Raw genomic sequence first — 20,253 nt, 5'->3', positions numbered from 1 at the left:
ATTGTGCACCTGAAACCTGTATAGTTTTGTTAACCAGTGTCACCCCCACCCCAATATATTCATTAAAAAGGGGAAAAATGGCAAAAATGTTCATAAGGTACCTAAGTAGACACAGAAGAAAAATATTCTGTAAATGAAAGTGGGTTTTTAAAAAAATATAAACTTCGGAGTCTTCCTTGGAGAAGCCTATCCCATCTCATCCAGTGGTATCTACACTTTCTTTTTTCATTTAACAATGGATCTTTTTGCCCTAGTAACTATTTTTTTTTTAATGACATGATATTGCTTTGTTTTTCAAACCACAAGGTCAGAGCGCAGTTGTTAATACCTTTGGGGATGTAGTCTGTCTGCATGAGTCCGTATCGCTGGCTAACATTTTCTCGCCAAAGGCTTCCATATGTCCCCCAAAGCATTGAATGCACGTGATAAATTAATAACTGCAAGGAAGTATGTCGAGTCAATTGGCTTTTCTCAGGAATACTCTTGAACCACCTCTTCCTTAAGATCAGACAAAGCAGAACCTAGAAACCGTCTGGGGTCCAGAACACCCAGCTATAAGATTAACAAGAGAGTGCTCTTAAAGAAGATGGCGTTCCGTTTCTCCCCCACAGTCTCGTTGCCTTCCTCCACCTTCTGACAGACCTAAGCGGTAGAGAAGGTGTAACTACAGGAGCGAATCCCAACAGGTTTTGCAACGCCATCACCCCTAGAAGAATTTCGCCAGCTCCCTTCTCTGCGCAGGATGGCATACCCTGGCCTCTTGGCCCCACTTCCCGAGCTAGCGTTGTTGATTCCCGACCGTGGCTGGGATGGGGGAAAACTGCCTGGTAAGACCGTGGAGCTCGCCGCCGGCGGGAACCCGCTTGGCAATCTAATCCTCCGCACGAACATTCCCGAACATTTTCGGTTCTTTCCGGCCTCTCGTGGCGCTTCGGGCGGCCTCGGCCTCCGAGTCACTCACCTCGGCTGTTTCCGCGTTCCGCGAGCAGCCGTTGTCCTGGCAACGCGCGGCGGCGCTGCGGCCGGGAGAGGTGAGAGCGGTCCAAGGTAGCTGACTGAGGTCGGGGAAGTGACGGATCAGGGGGCCGGGAGTCCGGAGGCGGGCGACGAAGAAGCCGGGCCGGGCACGGACTCGGGTGGTGTCGGGGGTGTGGGGCCGGGAGGAGGGCGACGACCCGGCGAGCCAGTCCGGGTCCCTCGCCATCCCAAGTTGTTTTCGTCCGGAAATCCGGTCTCCGCGGATCTCCCGCGGCCCCAGGCGGGTAGGTCAAGGCTAGGGGCTCATGGCCGGCCACCTCAGTCGCAGTCCAGGTTCTATTGAGGGTCGCGTGGCTGTGCGATTCCCTGGGAGCTGACCAGGTGGGTTGTACTGGCAGAGTACTTGTATCCCCGAGCAGGGAGAGAATAAGAAATACCTTTCTGAGCCGCACCGTTTCAGCCAGCGAAGGCTCTCCTTCGGATCCCCAAGATACAGCTGCATGTCCGAGGCCTGCGGGCTGTGGCCTAGAGGCTGAGACTTTGTGAAGTGGCACTAATACCTACCCCCCACACTCGTCCACTCAGCCCCTATTTCCCCAAGTTCCTTCAGGTTTTCTCGTGCAGCATCTCCAAGCAGTAAAGTAACTTAAATTAACCTTAATACTACGAACTCCTCAGTTGAATGAGCTTAACAGATTGTTTCCCAAAAGTTGGTTTAATGGAGGTGGTAGAGATGTTGGACGACTGGAGCCTAGAGGAGTTAATTGATTAGAACAAATGGAATTTTTTCTTTCCCCCAAAGTGTATATATTAACCAAATGCTTTTAATGTTCTAGTGAACCTGAGTTTGTTTTAAGGAAAAGTCCTCTTGTTTTTGAACTGGTCTAATTAATAGATGTCATTGGTAATGATTTTATTGTTAGTCATTTCTCCTTGTGTTTACTCTGGTAACTTGTAATTATGCAGATGGTACTGTAGAAAAAATGTTAAAATGCATTTATGCATTGTATAAATGGATTCACTCACTCTGGCCTGTAAACCACTTTTTACAGCTAACAGAACATCAAAGACATCTTTCTTTGCTGATAAATATCTTCATCAGGGATTCACTTATTGGGGCCTGTTCTGTGAAAGGCACTGTTCTAGGGCTTGGTAATGCTCCAGCAGTCTCCCACTCTGTGGGGCAGATATCCTGGCAGGAAGTGGAGGATGGTCGACCAAATACACATTTATAATAAAGTCTAAGTACAGCGATGGAGAAGTACATGGTTCTGCCGGGCTAGCGTGGCTCAGTGGTTGAGTGTGGAACTATGAACTAGGAGGTCACAGTTTGATTCCCTGTCAGGGCACATGCTGGAGTTGCAGGCTTGATCCCCAGCAGGTAGCCGGCCAATGATTCTCATCATTGATGTTTCTCTCTCTCTCCCTCTCCCTTCCTTTCTGAAATCAATAAAAATATACTTTAAAAGGTAAGTACAGGGTTTTATGGGGACGCTAGAAATCAAGATGAAGAGCTCCCTGGAGGAAGGGAAGCTTTCTGAGTACCCAAAGGAGGAGTGCGGGGGAGAGAGCCTCTGGGAAAGCTGCAGGCAGGAGGAAACAAGTAATGTAAAGATCTGTCTGCATGCCTACTTATTACAAAGTGATTTTGAAATAAAAAATACAGAGGAATCCAGGTTTAATTTTTTCAAGTGCTATTATAATTCTTTCTCCATCATTACAACAAATTAACATTTCACATTTTGCAGAGGAATATTTTCACAAAGTAAACTTGTTAAGCATGAATAGGAATTCCCCATAGTCCAGAATTTAGACACTTGGCTGGCTGCAACATATTAAAACTCACTTTAAAGGGTTTCCTTTGCTATATTAAATCACCAGGTATTTGGTGTATTTTCATTTTTAATACTGTTGTTTGAAGGTTTGCATAAGGACTTCACTCAAAGAAATCAGAGCCCTGACCAGTATAGATGTCCCTTAAGTAATGTGTGTGTGCAAGAGACCCCTGGATCCTGCCCCTGCCCCTGACTCCAGTCCCCCAAACCCACTGCTCCTTCAACCAGTGCCTGGCTGCTCCATCAGGAGCCCTGAATAAGTGCTCAGCAGTTTGTGATGGTGAGAGCACAACCTCGAAAATTTTGCCTTTGTTTAGAATTCAGGGTATATATTCATAACAAAAAGGTAAACATTTGAAATGTGACTGTTCATTTATACTCATATGCTTTCCAACTTCTCAATGAAGGGATTTCCTTCTCCGGATCCAAACTGAGCTTTTGCGCTTCCTCTAATACAACTGTTGTATTACTAAAAGCAAGTGTCATAGTCCATTTCCTATAATGTTAGAGTGACAGAATTTTGCAGGTGTTGAATACTTATTGTGCATAATTTTTTGTTGTGGTTAAATATAAAATTTATCATTTTAACCATTTTTAAGTATACAGGTCAGTGGCATTAAGTACCTTCACATTGTTGTACAACCATCACCACCATCATCTCCAGAATTTTTTTTCCATCTTCCCAAACTGAAACTCTGTATACATTAAACAACTGCCCCCTTCCATCTCAACCCCAGCCCCAGCAGGCCCTGGCACCCACCAGCCTACTTTCTGTCTCTGACTTTGACTACTCTCGGTACCTCATATAAGTGGAATCATACATTATTTCCTCTTTTTGTGTGTGGCTTATTTCACTCGGCATAATGTCTTCTAGGCTCATGCATTTTGTAATGTGTCGTAATTTCATTCATTTTTTAAGGCTGAATAATACTCCATTGAATATGGAATTTGTTTAACCATTCATCTGTAGATAGGCATTTGGATTATTTCCATCTCCTGGCTACTGTGAAAAACGCTGCTATGAATATTTATGTACAAGTATCTGTTCAAGTCCCTGCTTTTCTCAATTATTTGTGTGTATACCTAGAACTGGAATTACCTAATCATATGGTAATTCCATGTTTAATGTTTAAGGAACCACCATACTGTTTTTCATAGTGCCTGCACAATTTTACATGCCCACTAGCAATGCAAATGGGTTCCAGTTTCTCCACATCCCCACCAACACTTCTTATTTTCTATTTTTTGGATAATAGCCATCGTAATGAGTATGAAGTTGAATAATTTGAAGTGATAGCAAACTGCTCTACACATATTCTCTCCTCCACTAATTAGCTTCCCCAAACTGACTCTAGGGTATGAAAAATTGGGCAGAAGTCTGACTATCATTTCGTTTCATTCACCGTTCTAGCCCTCCCTCAAAGGTACAGTATGCACATCTTTTCCTAGAAAGAAAGAGGAAGGAAGGGAGAGAGGGTGGGAAGGAGGGGGTAAGGGGAGAGGGAGGGAGGGAGGGGTTAAGTTCCTGTAACTAATGAAGTTCAGCTTCTCTGCAGTTGCTGTGGGTTTGTTCTTGACTTTCTAACAAAGAAATCCTTTTGCCTTCTACCACCTGAGAGTCAGAGGTGAAGACTGCCTTGGTTTTCAAGCTTTATCCGAAATTGAGTACTAGGTTTTTCTATACATTTCTCTTTTGTGAAGCAGTTTGCTTTTTTAAAAAATAAATATTTTATTGATTTTTTACAGAGAGGAAGGGAGAGGGATAGAGAGTTAGAAACATCGATGAGAGAGAAACATTGATCAGCTGCCTCCTTCACATACTGGGGATGTGCCTGCAACCAAGGTACTTGCCCTTGACTGGAATCAAACTCGGGACCTTTCAGTCCGTAGGCCGAAGCTCTATCCACTGAGCCAAACCTGTCAGGGCAGTTTGCTTTTATTTGATTTGAAAATTTTGCTAAAAGGGGACTATAGGAATATAAATTATCTGAATTATGATGGGAATACAAACGATCAAGGATTACACATGTCCAGGCGGCAGGGCTTTTCTTTGCTGTTTGGATGGCAAGAAATTTTACTGTTTTCCATTACCCCCTGCATCATTGTGATTCCAGTCCCTTGCTTCTCATTGTATATTTTTCCCTTTTAGAGATGTCTTCCACATAAAATTTCCTGAATCAGCGTGAAGGGACATTTATAAGTTATGGAATGTCTTATGTGTAATAGTTTCGTGATGCTTTTCTTTCCTTTCTATACTCAGTCATTTTGTAAAAAAAACACAGGACTTCGTTGTTTTTCTTCTGCAGGTTTCAACTCTGACAAGGTCTGAGTTTCATCATGGCCCTCTATTTTGACCACCGAATAGAAGCCCCAGACTCAGCTGGATCTCCTTCCCACATCAGTTGGCACCCTGTTCATCCATTCCTGGCAGTGGCCTCTATCGGCACAGCCTCAAGAGGCAGTGTGGATATATACCTGGAACAAGTAAGTACTAGGAAGCAATGATTATGAGCTTCTGGCTCTTGTCTCATTTTTGGTGTGTGTGTGTGTGTGTTTGTATATGTGTGTGTGTGAGAGAGAGAAAGAGAAGAAAGAGAGAGAGAGAGAGAAAGAGAGAGATTGGCGTGGGGGAGGGGTAAAGGGTTTGGGCTGTAGGTGGGTGGGATAGAGAGTTAGAGAGTGTAGGGTATGTTGTGGCGGGGGGGGAGTGTGGGATATAATGTGTGTGTGTGTGTGTGTGTGTGTGTGTGTGTGTATTCTCACTTAGGTCTTAACTCCCAGTATTATTATTTTACCTCTGCAGTTTAGGTTTTGGGGACAGATTTAGGAATGTTTACGGTAGAATTAACAGTCAAATCACAGTCACCAACCAGAAATGGCCCCTCAGCATTGTCTGTCCATCCTGATCTAGTCTCCTGTTGGCTCACGTTACCTATTTAAAACTACTAGCTGCCAGAACAAATGACTGCAAACTGGGTGGCTTAAAACAACAGAAATGTATTATTTACCAGTTCTGGAGGCCAGAAGTCTCCCAGGCCTCACTCTCTCTGGAGGCTTCAGGGGAGGATCTGTTGCATGGTTTGTCTTTGCTTCTGGTTGCCAGCAACCCTTGGTGCTCCTGGGTTTGTACCTGCACCGCACCAGTTTCTTCCTCCATCCTCGCAGGGCTGCCTCCCCTGGGTGTCTCCTCTTCTATGAAGGACACAGTCATATTGGATTAAGGCCCATCCTAATGACCTCATCTTAACTTGATCATCTGCAAAGACCCTATTTTCAAATAAGGTCATATCACAGGTACCAGTGGTTAGGACTTCAGCATAGCTTTTTAGGAGTTAGCACAATTCAACCCATTGCAAAAACTTTCTAGATGCTCCTCAGATTTTAATTGTCCCTCTGCCCCCAAATTCTCAGTGCACAATTGCACCACATACTTCACCAAGAAAGTCAGATTTCCCTTCGCACTCACTTCTCAGCCCTCTGTAGTCTTGTTGTCGCTCCAGATACTTCACCCAAGCAGCTGGAGTCATCAGCAGTGTCTGTGTAGCATGCCCTGTGCGTTTTGGGTTCTTATCTGATGCCCCTTCTCTATACTGCTCCAAGCTCTTGCAAAGTTCTCTGGGAAACCCGCCATGGAGCGCAGGGGCTTTCCTCCGCCCTGTCTCCTTGATCCAGCCTTCCTCTCCTTCCAAACCCGGACTGCTGTTGGCATGTCTTGAACTTGTCTAGGCCTCTTCTCCCTCTATTTCCTCCTTCTACTGTGATCTGTCATTGTCTATCAGTGAACAATTTAGAAACCTATCTCTAGCCCACAAGTCCCCCCTGAGCTGCAGACTTAGGAATCCAGCTGCCCACAGGACACCTGGGTGTTTGACACAGGCCTCAAATTTCCCAGGTCTGAACTTTGCCCCACTGCCCTCTGCCCCACATTTTCCTTCAAAAGCTGAGTGTTTTCCATTCTAATGCCCAGGACAGGGCCCAGGAATGATAGTGACACCCTCCACCTCAAGCAGACTAGCACAGCTTCCTCACTGCAGCAGCTGTGTCCTGAAGGTCCTCCCCTTCCCCAATAGGGCAGAGCCATCTTTAGGAATCGCAAATGGAATCACCCACTACTCCCACCTCCCTGCCTCCGAATTGTCCTTTGGGTGAGGATGGGAATTGCTGATGTGGCCCCCGTGCCCCCAAGGCCTGGCTCTCCTGCCTCACATGGTGCTCTTCTTTCCGTGCTACACACACCTGGCCTTCCCCGGCCTTCCAAGTGCAGGTGCTGTGCCCTCCGCACAGGAGAGTCTCTCTTGATCTTTTTATATATATTTACTAGAGGCCCAGTGCCAGCACAGGGAAGTGATCTTTACTAGAGGTCCTGCCAGCCCAGTGATCTTTTTATATATATTTACTAGAGGCCCCCTGGTCAAACTCCCAGAAGAACTCCAGTTGAGGGGACAATTTGCATACTACATTTTTATTATATAGGATTGATTTCAGAGAGGAAGGGAGAGGGAGAGAGAGATAGAAACATCAGTGATGAGAGAGAATCATTGATCAGCTGCCTCCTGCACACCCCACACTAGAGATGGAGCCCGCAATCTGGGCATGTGCCCTGACCAGGAATCAAACCATGACCTCCTGGTTCATAGGTCAGTGCTCAACCACTGAGCTACATTGCTCAGACTCTCCTTGATCTTTTTGCTTAATTACTATATTAATCCTCCAGATGGAAGTGGCTCAGTGGCACTTCCTGAGGCAGTCCTTCCCTACCTCCCCCCCATGCAAGGGCAGACCCTCTTGGTTTCTCACCCACCTCACCATTGGAGGTCTCATCTGTGATACTTGGCGGTCTTTGGCCCCTCCAGTTCAGCCAGGCCCCGTCTGCTCTTGTGTTTATCTAGCCCCAGCACCAAGCACAGTATCGCCCAGCTTCGTTGGAGCACATTCCTCCATTCTAGGAGTCAGAGAACTCTCCAATATGCGTTATAAAATTTTCTTTAGAGTAAATATTATATTCCAAAATAATAGCAATTTTAGACAAAATGTTAAAATTTAGAAAATTAAAAAATACTATTATAAAACAAAGTGTACTTTTTGTGTTTCTAATTGGCATAAGGAAAACTTTAGGATTTCTAAATAATTATTAGATGTTAATAAGGTCACAGATGTAGCAGGTATAACTGGAGATTACTAGAGAGAATTTGGTAGAAGTACTGAGAACAAACTGTGTTAATTGCTAGGAATACATATTTATACCCTAAACCTATTTCCTTAGAAAATTCTAGAAAACAAAAATATACAAGTACATATTCCATTAGCTAGCAGAGCAATGAATCATACATCACATAGCTTCTGGAAAAGTCCACTATACACTGGTTAGAAAATGAAAGCAAATAAGGCAAATAACTTCTTAGCATCATTCTAAAAATAACTGACCTGGCAGCCTTGCTGGGGTGGCTTGGCTGGGCATTGTCCTCTGCACTGAAAGGTTGCTGGTTTAATTCCTGGTCAGGGCACATGCCCGGGTTGTGGGCTCAATCCCTAGTAGGGGGCATGTAGGAGGCAACCGATCTATGTTTTGTTCTCACATCAATGTTTTTCTCTCTCCCCCTTTCCCTCCCTTTCTCTCTAAACATCAATTTTAAAAATTCTTTAGTAAAAAAAAAAAAAAAATGGCCTTATAGACCCTGAAAAGGCTTTGGGAGTCATCTGACCACAGTTTGAGAACTTTGGTGTTGACAAACTTTACCTGGCCTACCACATAAAGTTTTAGCTGTGGCCAGTGTGTTCAGTGGTTAGAGCATCAGCCTGCACACCAAAGGGTCATGGGTTCAATTCCCAGTCAAGGGCATGTACCTGGATTGTAGGTTCGAGCTCTGGTCGGGAAGTGTATGGGAAGCAACCAATCGATGTGCCTCTCTCACATTAATGTTTTTCTCTCTCTCCCCCTCCCTCCCTCCTTCCCTTCCACTCTCTCTAAAAAAAATATCCTCAGATGAGGATTAAAAGTAAATAAATAAATAAATAAATAAATAAAGTTTCATTGGAACTCATTGAAATGCTAGCTAGCACCCAGCCGATGTGGCTCAGTGGTTGAGCATTGACCCCTGAAGCAGGAGGTTAGAATTCTATTCCCAATGAGGGCATGTGCCCAGGTTTGCTCGATTTCCAGTAGGGGGTGTGCAGGAGGCAGCCGGTCAATGATTCTCTCATTGATGTTGCTGTCTCTCCCTCTCCCTTCCTTTCTCCGAAATGAATAAAAACATAAAAAACAAATAAAAAAACACCCTAGCTAGCCACCAAGCAGCTGTGAGTATGAGGTCATACTTTCTGATAAGTTGGTCAGAACGGTCTGTTGTGTGTTAACCTTGTTTTCATAGCTCTGCTAGGACAAGATTGCTGTTTCTATGAAAATGAAATAAAACAGTTCCCTAATAAACAGCTCTTTATATATTCTAGCTGATGTCAATCCCCAGTGGGGATTAGCTATAAATTCTTTAAGTAGCTGCCACCCTGTGTAACATGGGATTTACCTCTTGTCCATCATAGGGTGAGCGTGTGCCTGATACACACATTGAGAGGTCCTGCCGTATCACTTCCCTGTGCTGGCACCAGACGCGGCTGATCCTGGCTGTTGGATGGGAGACTGGAGAAGTGATCATGTTTAATAAGCAGGAGAAGGAGGAGCATGCAGTCCCCCCAACGCACACTGCTGACATCACTGTCCTCAATTGGAGCACCAACGGGAACTGCCTTCTGTCGGGGGACAGGGTAAGCAGACAACCGTGACACTGATTTCAAATCTCAGCATTTCCCTATTTATGCCGTTAGGGACACGTTGGGAAGGGTGCTAAAGATCAAATTATTTGAAATGTGTGGTTGCCAAATGGAGTTGACCCTGTCAGATGTCATGGTAGATTTTGTTTTATATTGGAAGCAAAGTTTGAAAATTTTATTCTACCATCCCACCCTATGGCAGAGGCATGTCTGTCATTTTTAAAATGAACTTTTCTAGATAACTATATTCATAAAGATGGCTGAATGCCTCAAGTACTGTCACTTTTATGGCATCACCAAATCATCAGCTTGCCTGAACATATTTCTTCATTGCCTAGGAGTCCCTGGTCCTGATGGTCTAGCTCAGGCATTTCCACCTGCTTCATTTGTCCCTTGGGACATTTGGCAGTATTTGGAGACGTGTTTCATTGTCACAAAGGAAGGGGGCAGCTTTACCTGCATTTAGTGAGTAGAGGCCAGAGAGATTGCTCACCATCCTACGATGCACAGGACAGATCCCACACAAAAGACCAACAGTGTCCAGGTTGAGAAACCCTGGTCTAGACTCAATTTGATTCCCAAATGTACAGCAGCAATTTTGCAGTGTGTTCATTTACCACATGTTTCAGGTAGTACATTTACATGTCTCAAATTTCAAAAGCCATGAAATGGTATGTACTTTGAAAAGCCTATCCAGCCCTAGCCAGTTTGGCTCATTGCATAGAGCGTCAGCCTGAGGACCGAAGGGACCTGGATTCGATTCTGGTCAAGGGCACATACCGTGGTTGCAGGCTCCTCCCTGGCCTGGGCCCTGGTCGGGGTGCAGGCAGGAAGAACCAATCCATGTGTTTCTCTCACATGGATGTTTCTTTCTTTCCCTGTCTCTTCCACTTTCTCTATAATCAATGGAAAAATATCCTTGGACAAGGACTAAAAAACAATAAGAAAAAATAAACTTAAAAAAAAAAAAAAGAAAGAAAGAGGGGGGTACAAAACGGCGGTGGAATAGACAGACGTGTTCTGAGCCTTGTCCCAGAGCAGAAAGAAAGAACAGCAGAGGGTCGCACGAGGAGTGTTTGTTGGCAAGTTAAGGGACAGATAAACTCCAGGAGAAGGTGGGGGACTGCTAGACGGGGTTCCCCTGACCAGGCAGCCCCCACTGCGGCTGAGTCCCCTCCCAGAGCTACGGGCTCAGACGCGGAGACCGCGCCATCTTGAAAGGGAAAGTGGAACTTATCGGAAGCCTGAAAATCTACAACTGCGGCACCCACCAAACAGCTGCGAGCCCCAGAACACCGGTCCCCAATTGGCGCAAACACGCAGATTCAGAGGAGCTCTACACTCGGCCACAGAAAGGTCAGATTTCGCCTGGGATAAGGAGAGAGAGAACTACATAACCAGACATCCGGAGAAGAGAGACCATGGGGAGACAAAGAAACAGCCCACATATGAAAGAAAAGCAGGGATCACCAGAAAAGGAAGTAAACGAAATGGAGGCAAGCAACCTTCCAGAGAAAGAATTCAGAGAAATGGTCATAAGGTGGCTGAAAAGAATGGAACACAAATTTGACAATATGAGTAAGAACCAAGAGGAAATGAAAAATGACATCGCTGCTGTAAAGAACTCAATAGAAAGCATCAAGAGTAGACTAGAAGAAGCAGAGGACTGCATCAGTGAGCTAGAAGACAAGATGGGAAAGAATACCCAAGTAGAGCAGATTCTAGAAAAAAAAATTAAAAAGCAGAAGGAGAGCCTAAGGGAACTTGGGACAACACGAAACAAAACAACCACATAATAGGGGTTCCAGAAGGAAAGGGAACTGAGCAAGGAATAGAAAACCTGTTTGAAGAAATAATGACAGAAAACTTCCCTAATATAGGGAAGAAAAAACCCCACACAAATCCAAGAAGCTCACAGAGTCCCAAGCAAAATGAACCCCAAAAGACCGATGCAAGGCACATTATAATTAAACTAGAGGCCGGGTGCATGAAATTCGTGCACGGGGGTGTGTGTGTCCCTCAGCCCAGCCTGCACCCTCTCCAATCTGGGACCCCTCGAGGGGATCGGGCCTAAACGGGCAGTTGGACATCCCTCTCACAATCCAGGACTGCTGGCTCCCAACTGCTCGCCTGCATACCTTCCTGATTGCTCCTAACCGCTTCTGCCTGCCAGCCTTTTCACCCCCTAACCAATCCTCTGCCAGCCTGATTGATGCCTAACTGCTCCCCTGCCAGCCTGGTCACCCCTAACTGCCCTCACCTGCCAGCCTGGTCACCCCTAATTGCCCTCCCCTGCAAGCCTGGTCACCCCTAACTGCTCTCCCCTGCAGGCCTGGGTCCCTCCTAATTGCCTTTCCCTGCAGGCCTGGTCGCCCCCAACTGCTCTCCCCTGCCGGCTTGGTCACCCCTAACTGCCCTCCCCTGCAGGCTTGATCGCCCCCAACTGCCCTCCCTTGCAGGCCTGGTCCCTCCCAACTGCCCTCCCCCACTGGCCATCTTGTGGTGGCCATCTTATGTCCACATGGGGGCAGGATCTTTGACCACATGGGGGCAGCCATCTTGTGTGTTGGAGTGATGGTCAATCTGCATATTACTCTTTTATTAGCTAGGATAGAGGCCTGGTGCACGGGTGGGGGCCAGCTGGTTTGCCCTGAAGGGTGTCCCGGATCAGGGTGGGGGTTCCCTTGGGGTGTGGGGCGGCCTGGGCGAGGGGCCTGTGGTGGTTTGCAGGCCGGCCACGCCCCCTGGTGACCCAAGCGGAGGCCCTGGTATCTGGGGTATATTTATCTTCTACAATTGAAACTTTGTAGCCTGGAGCGGAGCCAAGACTTCTGCTTGCTCAGTGGCAGCAGCCATTTTTTTTTTATTTATGTAATTGAAACTTTGTAGCTTTAAGTGGAGGCCTGGGCCGGCCAGGGTGTGCGGAAAGCTTGGCTTCCTCCATCGCCCAGGGCAACCCTAGCCTCCTGCTCTTTCCAGCTCTGTGGCTGCTGCCATTTCTGTTTGGGTTTATGTACCTTCTATCATTGAAACTTTGTAGCCTTAAGCGGAGGCCTGGGCCGGCAAGGGTGTGCGGAAAGCTTGGCTTCCTCCATCACCGGGGGCAACTCTAGCCTCCTGCTCTTTCCAGCTCCATGGCTGCCGCCATTTCTGTTTGGGTTTATGTATCTTCTATCATTGAAATTTTGTAGCCTTGAGTGGAGGCCTAAGCTGGCAAGGGCAGGCAGAAAGCTTGGCTTCCTCCATTGCCAGGGAAACCCAAGCCTCCCTCCTGCTCTCTGTGGCCGTAGCCATCTTGGTTGGGTTTATTTGCATATTCGCTCTGATTGGCTGGTGGGCGTGGCTGGTGGGTGTGGCTTGTGGGTGTAGCGGAGTGAGGGTTAATTTGCATATTACTCTTATTAGAAGGATTGGCAAACACCAACGACAAAGTAAGAATCTTAAAAGCGGCAAGAGAGAGACAGAAAGTTACATACAAAGGAACCCCCATCAGACTAGCAACTGATTTCTCAACAGAAACTCATCAGGCCAGAAGGGAATGGAATGAAATATACAAAGTCATGCAAAGGAAGGGTCTGAATCCAAGAATACTGTACCCAGCAAGGCTATCAATCAAAATTGAAGGTGAAATCAGGAGCTTCACAGACAAAAAAGGACTAAGGGAATTTATTACCACCAAACCAGCAATGCAAGTAATGCTAAAGGGTCTGCTGTAAAAAAAAGAACTAGAAAGCGAAGAAGGAACACAGGGGTAAAGAATAAAAATGGCGACAAATAAGTACCTATCAATAATAACTTTAAATGTAAATGGATTAAATGCACCAATCAAAAGAAATAGGGTAACAGATTGGATAAGAAAACAAGACCCATATATCTGCTATCTACAAGAAACCCACCTCAGAAAAAATGACGCACACAGACTGAGGGTGAAGGGATGGAAAAAGGTTTTCCAGGCGAATGGAAATGAAAAAAAAAGCTGGGGTAGCAATACTTATATCTGACAAATTAGATCTCAAAGTGAAGGACATAACAAGAGATAAGGAAGGCCACTTCATAATACCAAAGGGAGCAAGCCAACAAGAAGAAATAACTCTGGTAAACATATATGCACCCAATACAGGAGCACCCAAATACATGAAAAACTCCTGGAGGATATCAAAGGAGAGATTGACAGCAATACAATCATAGTAGGAGACTTTAATACCCTACTATCACCATTGGACAAATCCTCTAAACAAAAAATCAGCAAAGAAACATCAATCCTAAATGACTCACTAGACCAGATGGAATTACTTGGCATCTTCAGAACATTTCACCCCAAAGCCACAGAATATACATTCTTCTCAAGTGCACATGGGTCATTTTCAAAGATAGACCATATGTTGAGACATAGGCAAAGTCTCTTCAAATTCAAGAAGATAGAAATCATATCAAGCATCTTCTCAGACCACAGTGGCATAAAACTGGAAATCAACTACAATAAAAGCAATCCAAAGTAATCAAACACATGGAGACTAAACAGCATGCTATTAAACAATGACTGGGTTACCAGAGAGATCAAGGAAGAAATAAAAAAAATCATGGCAACAAATGACAATGAAAACACAACAATCCAAAATCTATGGGACACAGCGAAAGCAGTCTTGAGAGGGAAGTTCATAGCTCTACAAGCATACTGCAAAAAACAAGAAACAATGGTAATAAATTACCTAACCATACAACTCAAAGAGTTAGAAAAAGAGCAACAAGAAAAGCCCAGTGTAAGCGGAAGGAAGGAAATAATAAAGATCAGAGCAGAGATAAATGACATAGAGTCCAAAGAAACAATAGAAAAGATCAACAAAACCAAGAGCTGGTTCTTTGAAAGGATATACAAGATTGATGAACCTCTAGCCAGGCTCACCAAGAAGCAAAGAGAGAGGACCCAAATAAACAAAATCAGAAATGAAAGAGGTGAAATAACAATAGATCCTGCCGAAATACAAAGGATTTTTTAAAAATACTATGAACAACTCTATTCCAACAAACTGGACAACCTGGAGGAAATGGACATATTCCTAGAAAAATATAACCTTCCAAAACTCAATCAGGAAGAATCTAAACAACTCAATATGCCAGTAACTATAGAAGAAATTGTTGCAATCATCAAAAAGCTTCTGGCAAACAAAAGCCTGGGGCCAGACGGCTTCACAGGAGAGTTTTACCAAACATTCAAGGAAGAACTAAAACGTATCCTCCTCAGACTATTCCAAAAAATTCAAGAGGAAGGAACACTTCCATGTTCCTTCTATGAAGCCAGCATCACCCTAATACCAAAACCAGATAAAGACAACACAATGAAAGAGAATTACAGGACAATATCCTTCATGAATGTAGGTGCCAAAATCCTCAACAAAATTCTAGCAAATCGGATCCAGCAGTACATCAGAAAGACCATACACCATGACCAAGTAGGATTTATCCCAGGAATGCAAGGATGGTACAATATCCGCAAATCAATAAACGTGATACATCACATAAACAAATTGAGAGATAAAAATCACATAGTCATATCAATTGATGCAGAAAAAGCATTTGACAAAATCCAACACCCTTTCTTGACAAAAACTCTCAAAAAGGTGGGAATAGAAGGATCATACCTCTGCATAATAAAGGCTATATATGATAAACCCACAGGTAACATCATACTCAACGGGCAAAAAATAAAACCATTTCCCCTAAGAACAGGAACAAGACAGGGATGCCCACTCTCACCACTCCTGTTTGACATAGTACTGGAAGTATTAGCCATTGCAATTAGACAAGAAGAAGAAATAAAAGGCATCCAAATTGGAAAAGAAGAAGTAAAGCTGTCCTTATTTGCAGATGACATGATATTGTACATAAAAAAACTGAAAGACTCCAGACTTAATAACTGAAAAACTAACAGACTTAATAAATGAATTCAGCAATGTAGCAGGATACAAAATTAACGCCAAGAAATCTATGGCATTTCTATACACCAATAGTGAACTTACAGAAAGAGAGACTCAATACCAGAAAGGGATCTCAATACCAGATTTCAAGCTGTATTACAAAGCCACTGTTCTCAAAACAGCCTGGTAGTGGCACAAGAACAGACATATAGATCAATGGAATAGAATAGAGAACCCAGATATCGACCCAAACCACTATGCGCAATTAATATTTGACAAAAAGGAGGCATGAACATACGATGGAGTCAAGATGGTCTCTTCAATAAATGGTGTTGGGAAAATTGGACAGATACATGCAAAAAAATGAAACTAGACCACCAACTTACACCATACACAAAAATAAACTCAAAATGGATACAGGACTTAAACATAAGACGGGAAACCATAAAAATACTAGAGGAATCCACAGGCAGCAAAATCTCAGACATATGCCGAAAGAACTTCTTCACTGATACTGCCCCTAGGACAATGGAAGGCAAAGAGAAAATAAACAAATGGGACTACATCAAAATAAAAAGCTTTTGCACAGCAAAGGAGACCATCAATAAAACAACAAGAAACCCCACTGTATGGGAGAACATATTTGCAAATGTTATCACTGATAAATGTTTAATTTCCAACATCTACAGGCAGCTTATACAACTTAATAGAAGGAAGATAAATGATCCAATAAAAAAATGGGCAACGGACCTAAATAGAATCTTTTCGAAAGAAGACGGAAGGCCAAGAGACACATGAAAACATGCTCAAAGTCACTAATTATCTGAGAGATGCAAATCAAAATGACAATGCGATACCATCTCACACCTGTTAGAATGGCTATCATCAACAAATCAACAAACGACAAGTGTTGGTGTGGATGCGGAGAAAAAGGAACCCTCGTGCACTGCTGGTGGGAATGCAGACTGGTGCAGCCACTGTGGAGAACAGTATGGAGTTTCCTCAAAAAACTGAAAATGGAACTCCCATTTGACCCAGTAATCCCACTCCTAGGAATATATCCTAAGCAACTAGAAACACCAATCAGAAAGGATATATGCACCCCTATGTTCATAGCAGCACAATTTACAATAGCTAAGATTTGGAAACAGCCTAGGTGCCTGTCATCAGATGACTGGATCAGAAAACTATGGTACATATACACAATGGAATACTATGCTGCCATAAAAAAGAAGGAATTCTTACCATTTGTAGCAACCTGGATGGAATTGGAGAACATTATGCTATGTGAAATAAGCCAGTCAATGAAAGAAAAATACCACATGATCTCATTTGTGGATAATAAAAAACATTATAAACTGATGAACAAAAAGATAGATACAGAGGTAGTAAAGCATGAAACAAACTGTCAAATTACAGCGGGAAGGTTAGGGAGAGGTGGGGGAAATAAGAGATCAACCGAAGGACTTATATGCATACATATAAGAATAACCAATGGATGCAAAACATTGCGGGGTGAGGGCATGTATGGGAGTGGGGTGGGGGGGGACAATGGTAAGATATGTACACATATAATACCTTAATAAAAAAAAAGAGAAAAGAACAACAAACAAACAAACAATAAATAAATAAATAAAAGAAAAGCCTCTCCGCCCATGCACATCACTTTCCCCCCCTCTACTCTCTGGCATCCATAGCTTCTTAAAGTCTCTCCAGAGTTTCTTCAGGTACACACAGGCACATAAAAATGCATTCTTTCCCCAACTTCCAATTGTGCAAAATTTCAAATCTTTAGAGGAGTTGAAAAAATAGTACAAGGAACACCCATATACCCTTTACTAGTACATAAATTCACTAATTATTAACATTTTGACACATCTGCTTCCTCTCTTTCTCTCTCTCTCTCTCTCTCTCTCTCTCTCTCTCTCTCTCTCTCTCTCTATCTTTACTAATAAATGGGTAATATGCAAATTGGTCACGATGCCCTCACAGTAACAATTGAACAGCAGGCTGTGTGGGGCAACAAGGCTGGCAGGGGGGTTAGCAAGGGATGACCAAATGACTGACGAACAGACTGCATGGGGCGACCAGACCAGCAGGGGAGTTAGCGAGGGACCACCAAACGACTGACCAGCAGGCTGCGTGGGGTGACCAGGCCAGCAGAGGGTTAGCGAGGGACCACCAAACGACTGACCAGTAGGCTGCGTGGGGCGACCAGGCCGGCAAGGGGGGCAATCAGGGGCGACCAGGCCAGCAGAGAGGGACAGTGAGGGGTGACTAGGCCGGCAGAGGGGGGCAGTGAGGGGCAGGCAACCAGGCCGGCAGGGGGGGCAGTTGGGGGCGACCAGGCTGGCGGTGGGTGGGCAGTGAGGGTTGACCAGGCCGGCAGAGGGGGCAGGAGGGGCAACCAGGCCGGCAGGGGGGCAGTTAGGGGTGATCAGGCTGGCAGGCAGAGGCAGTTAAGGGTGATCAGGCTGGCAGGGGGGGCAGTTAGGGTCGATCAGGCAGGCAGGCAGGTGAGCAGTTAGGAGCCAGTGGTCCTGGATTGTGAGAGGGATGTCCAACTGCCGGTTTCGGCCCTATCCCGAAACCGGCAGTTGGACATCCCCCAAGGGGTTCTGGATTGGAGAGGGTGCAGGCTGGGCTGAGGGGACCCCATCCCCCCATGCACGAATTTTGTGCACCGGGCCTCTAGTATATAATAAAAGGCTAATATGCAAATTATCCCCTCAACTGGGAGTTTGACCAGGGGGTGGGGCCAGCCAACTGCCTGTGGCCCCTGCTTCCTCCCCACCCTGCATGAATTTGTGCACCAGGCCTCTAGTATCTACACCAGGGGTGGGCAAACTTTTTGACTCGAGGGCCACAATGGGTTCTTAAACTGGACCGGAGGGCCGGAACAAAAGCATGGATGGAGTGTTTGTGTGAACTAATATAAATTCAAAGTAAAGGAGCGGAGGGGAGAGCAAGAGAACTGGATTGAACAGCCGGATCCGGCCCGCAGGCCCTAGTTTGCCCACGGCTGATCTACACTAATAAAAGAGAAACATGCAAATTGACCATCATTCTGCTATGCCCACCAGCCAATCAGGAGGTAATATGTAAAATAGAAGAACAAAGATGGCGGCCGCCCAGCTGCTCCAGGCGCAGAGTGGCCGTGCGGGGCAGGATGCCTGCTATTAGAGGAAGGGCGGGGGGGTGGGGAGGGCGAAGGGATCTACAGGAGCGGCACTCTGGCTGCAGCGAAGACAAAGACGTCAGACTCCGGCCTGAGTCTGCAGCGAAGACGGCAGACTGTGGCTGGAGTCTGCAGAGAAGAAGGCGGCAGACTCTAGCTGAAGGCCTAGGTCCTGGGTGCTGGAAGCCAAGGGAAGGAAGGCCTATTGCACGAATCTCTTCGTGCAACGGGCCTCTAGTATATATATATATATATATATATATATTTACCCCCCGTGATTATTTGAGAGTTTGTCAAAGACATCATACTTCATTCAGCCCTAACTACTTTGCCATCAAACCCCTAAGAACAAGAATCAACCTTTTTAGGAGTTCAGACTAGTTATTGTGTAGAATATCCCTCAGTTTAGATTTGTTTGCTTGTTGCTTTAGATTAAATATTTTTGGTTGTAGATATCACACAAAGGATCTTGTCTCCTTATTCTCCTTTTCTTTCACATAAGTGATAACGTGCTTCTCTTCTGTCTCTTGTGTTTTTCATTTTCCATTGTGTCTTGCAGATCTCTCCATTTCAGTAAACAGCAAACTTCCTTCTTTTCTTTTAACCTGTTCTTCATGATATGAATGTACTATGATTTGCTTCACCAGCCACTGTTGATAAACATTTCAGTGGCTTCCAGTTTTGCTAAACAGACAGTGACACAGTGGCTAACCTCATGCTTTTGTTATTTCACACATGTGGAAGTTCAGAGAAATTCCTGGAAGTGGGGTGGCAGAGCCTTAGGGCATGTGCGCCTGTGGTTTGGTGGATGTTCCTAAACCTCCCTCCATGGGGCTTGTATCAGTTCACACCAACACACTAGCATGTGCTTTCTCACAGAGTGTTGTATCCGAATTCAGAATTTTGCCTAGAGAAGCGGCATCTCAGTCATGTTCTAGTTTTCATTTCTCTTGCTATTGAGGATCAGCATCACTTACAAGAGCCATTGACATTTCCATTTCTGGTCATATCACTTGCTCATTCTTCTATTAGCTTCTTCCTTTTTTCTTGATTTTTCTATTCAATTCCCACCTAAAGACATGGCTGTCCCCAGATTCTGATTCCCTTGGTGACCTTTCCTACCTCCCTGCTGTGGAATGCTCTGCAAATTCCCGTAGGAATAAAATATTTCAAGATGATTGAATTGCATTATTCTCATTTTGTCTATATTAAAAAAAAACAACACTAACAAAATAGATTAACTTAGGCATGGAACTAAACTCATATGTTTGCTGACCAAGTTCTATGAGTCAAAATATTTAAGAGCAGAAATACCTAATCCTTCTAAGAAAATCTAGATTATGCTGGTCTTAATTTAATAATGGGCTCACCCCAGCTGGTGTTGGCCCAAGTACTGAAGGGTCTCAGGTTCGATTCCCAGTCAAGAGCATGTACCTGTGTTGCAGGTTCGATCCCCAGTCCCGGTTGGTGCATGTGCAGGAGGCAACCAATTGATGTGTCTCTCTCACATCGATGTTTCTCTCTTCCTCTCTGTCCCCCCTCTCTAAAAGTCAATGGAAAATATATGCTTGGGTGAGGATTA

The 20,253-nt window shown here is 44.7% G+C and overlaps 1 protein-coding gene across 5 annotated transcripts in view; it reads left to right on the top strand.

Annotated features, from left to right (window-relative positions):
* The first annotated feature begins 959 nt into the window (after positions 1–959).
* Positions 960–20,253, top strand: part of IFT140 (intraflagellar transport 140) — a 107,660-nt gene continuing 88,366 nt past the window's right edge. For 2 of the 5 annotated variants that reach the window (XM_080679087.1, XM_080679085.1), the window contains exons 1-3: positions 1,058–1,359; positions 5,120–5,297; positions 9,351–9,572. In XM_080679087.1, the coding sequence (XP_080535213.1) occupies positions 5,151–5,297; positions 9,351–9,572 (369 nt within the window). In that variant the 5' untranslated portion in view covers positions 1,058–1,359; positions 5,120–5,150. The other 3 variants (XM_080679083.1, XM_080679084.1, XM_080679086.1) reach the window with 3 other exon arrangements.

Source organism: Plecotus auritus, assembly GCF_963455305.1.
Source record: "Plecotus auritus genome assembly, chromosome: 7".
In the NCBI taxonomy this organism is placed as follows: domain Eukaryota; kingdom Metazoa; phylum Chordata; class Mammalia; order Chiroptera; family Vespertilionidae; genus Plecotus; species Plecotus auritus.
This window is presented reverse-complemented; position numbering and strand designations above follow the sequence as displayed.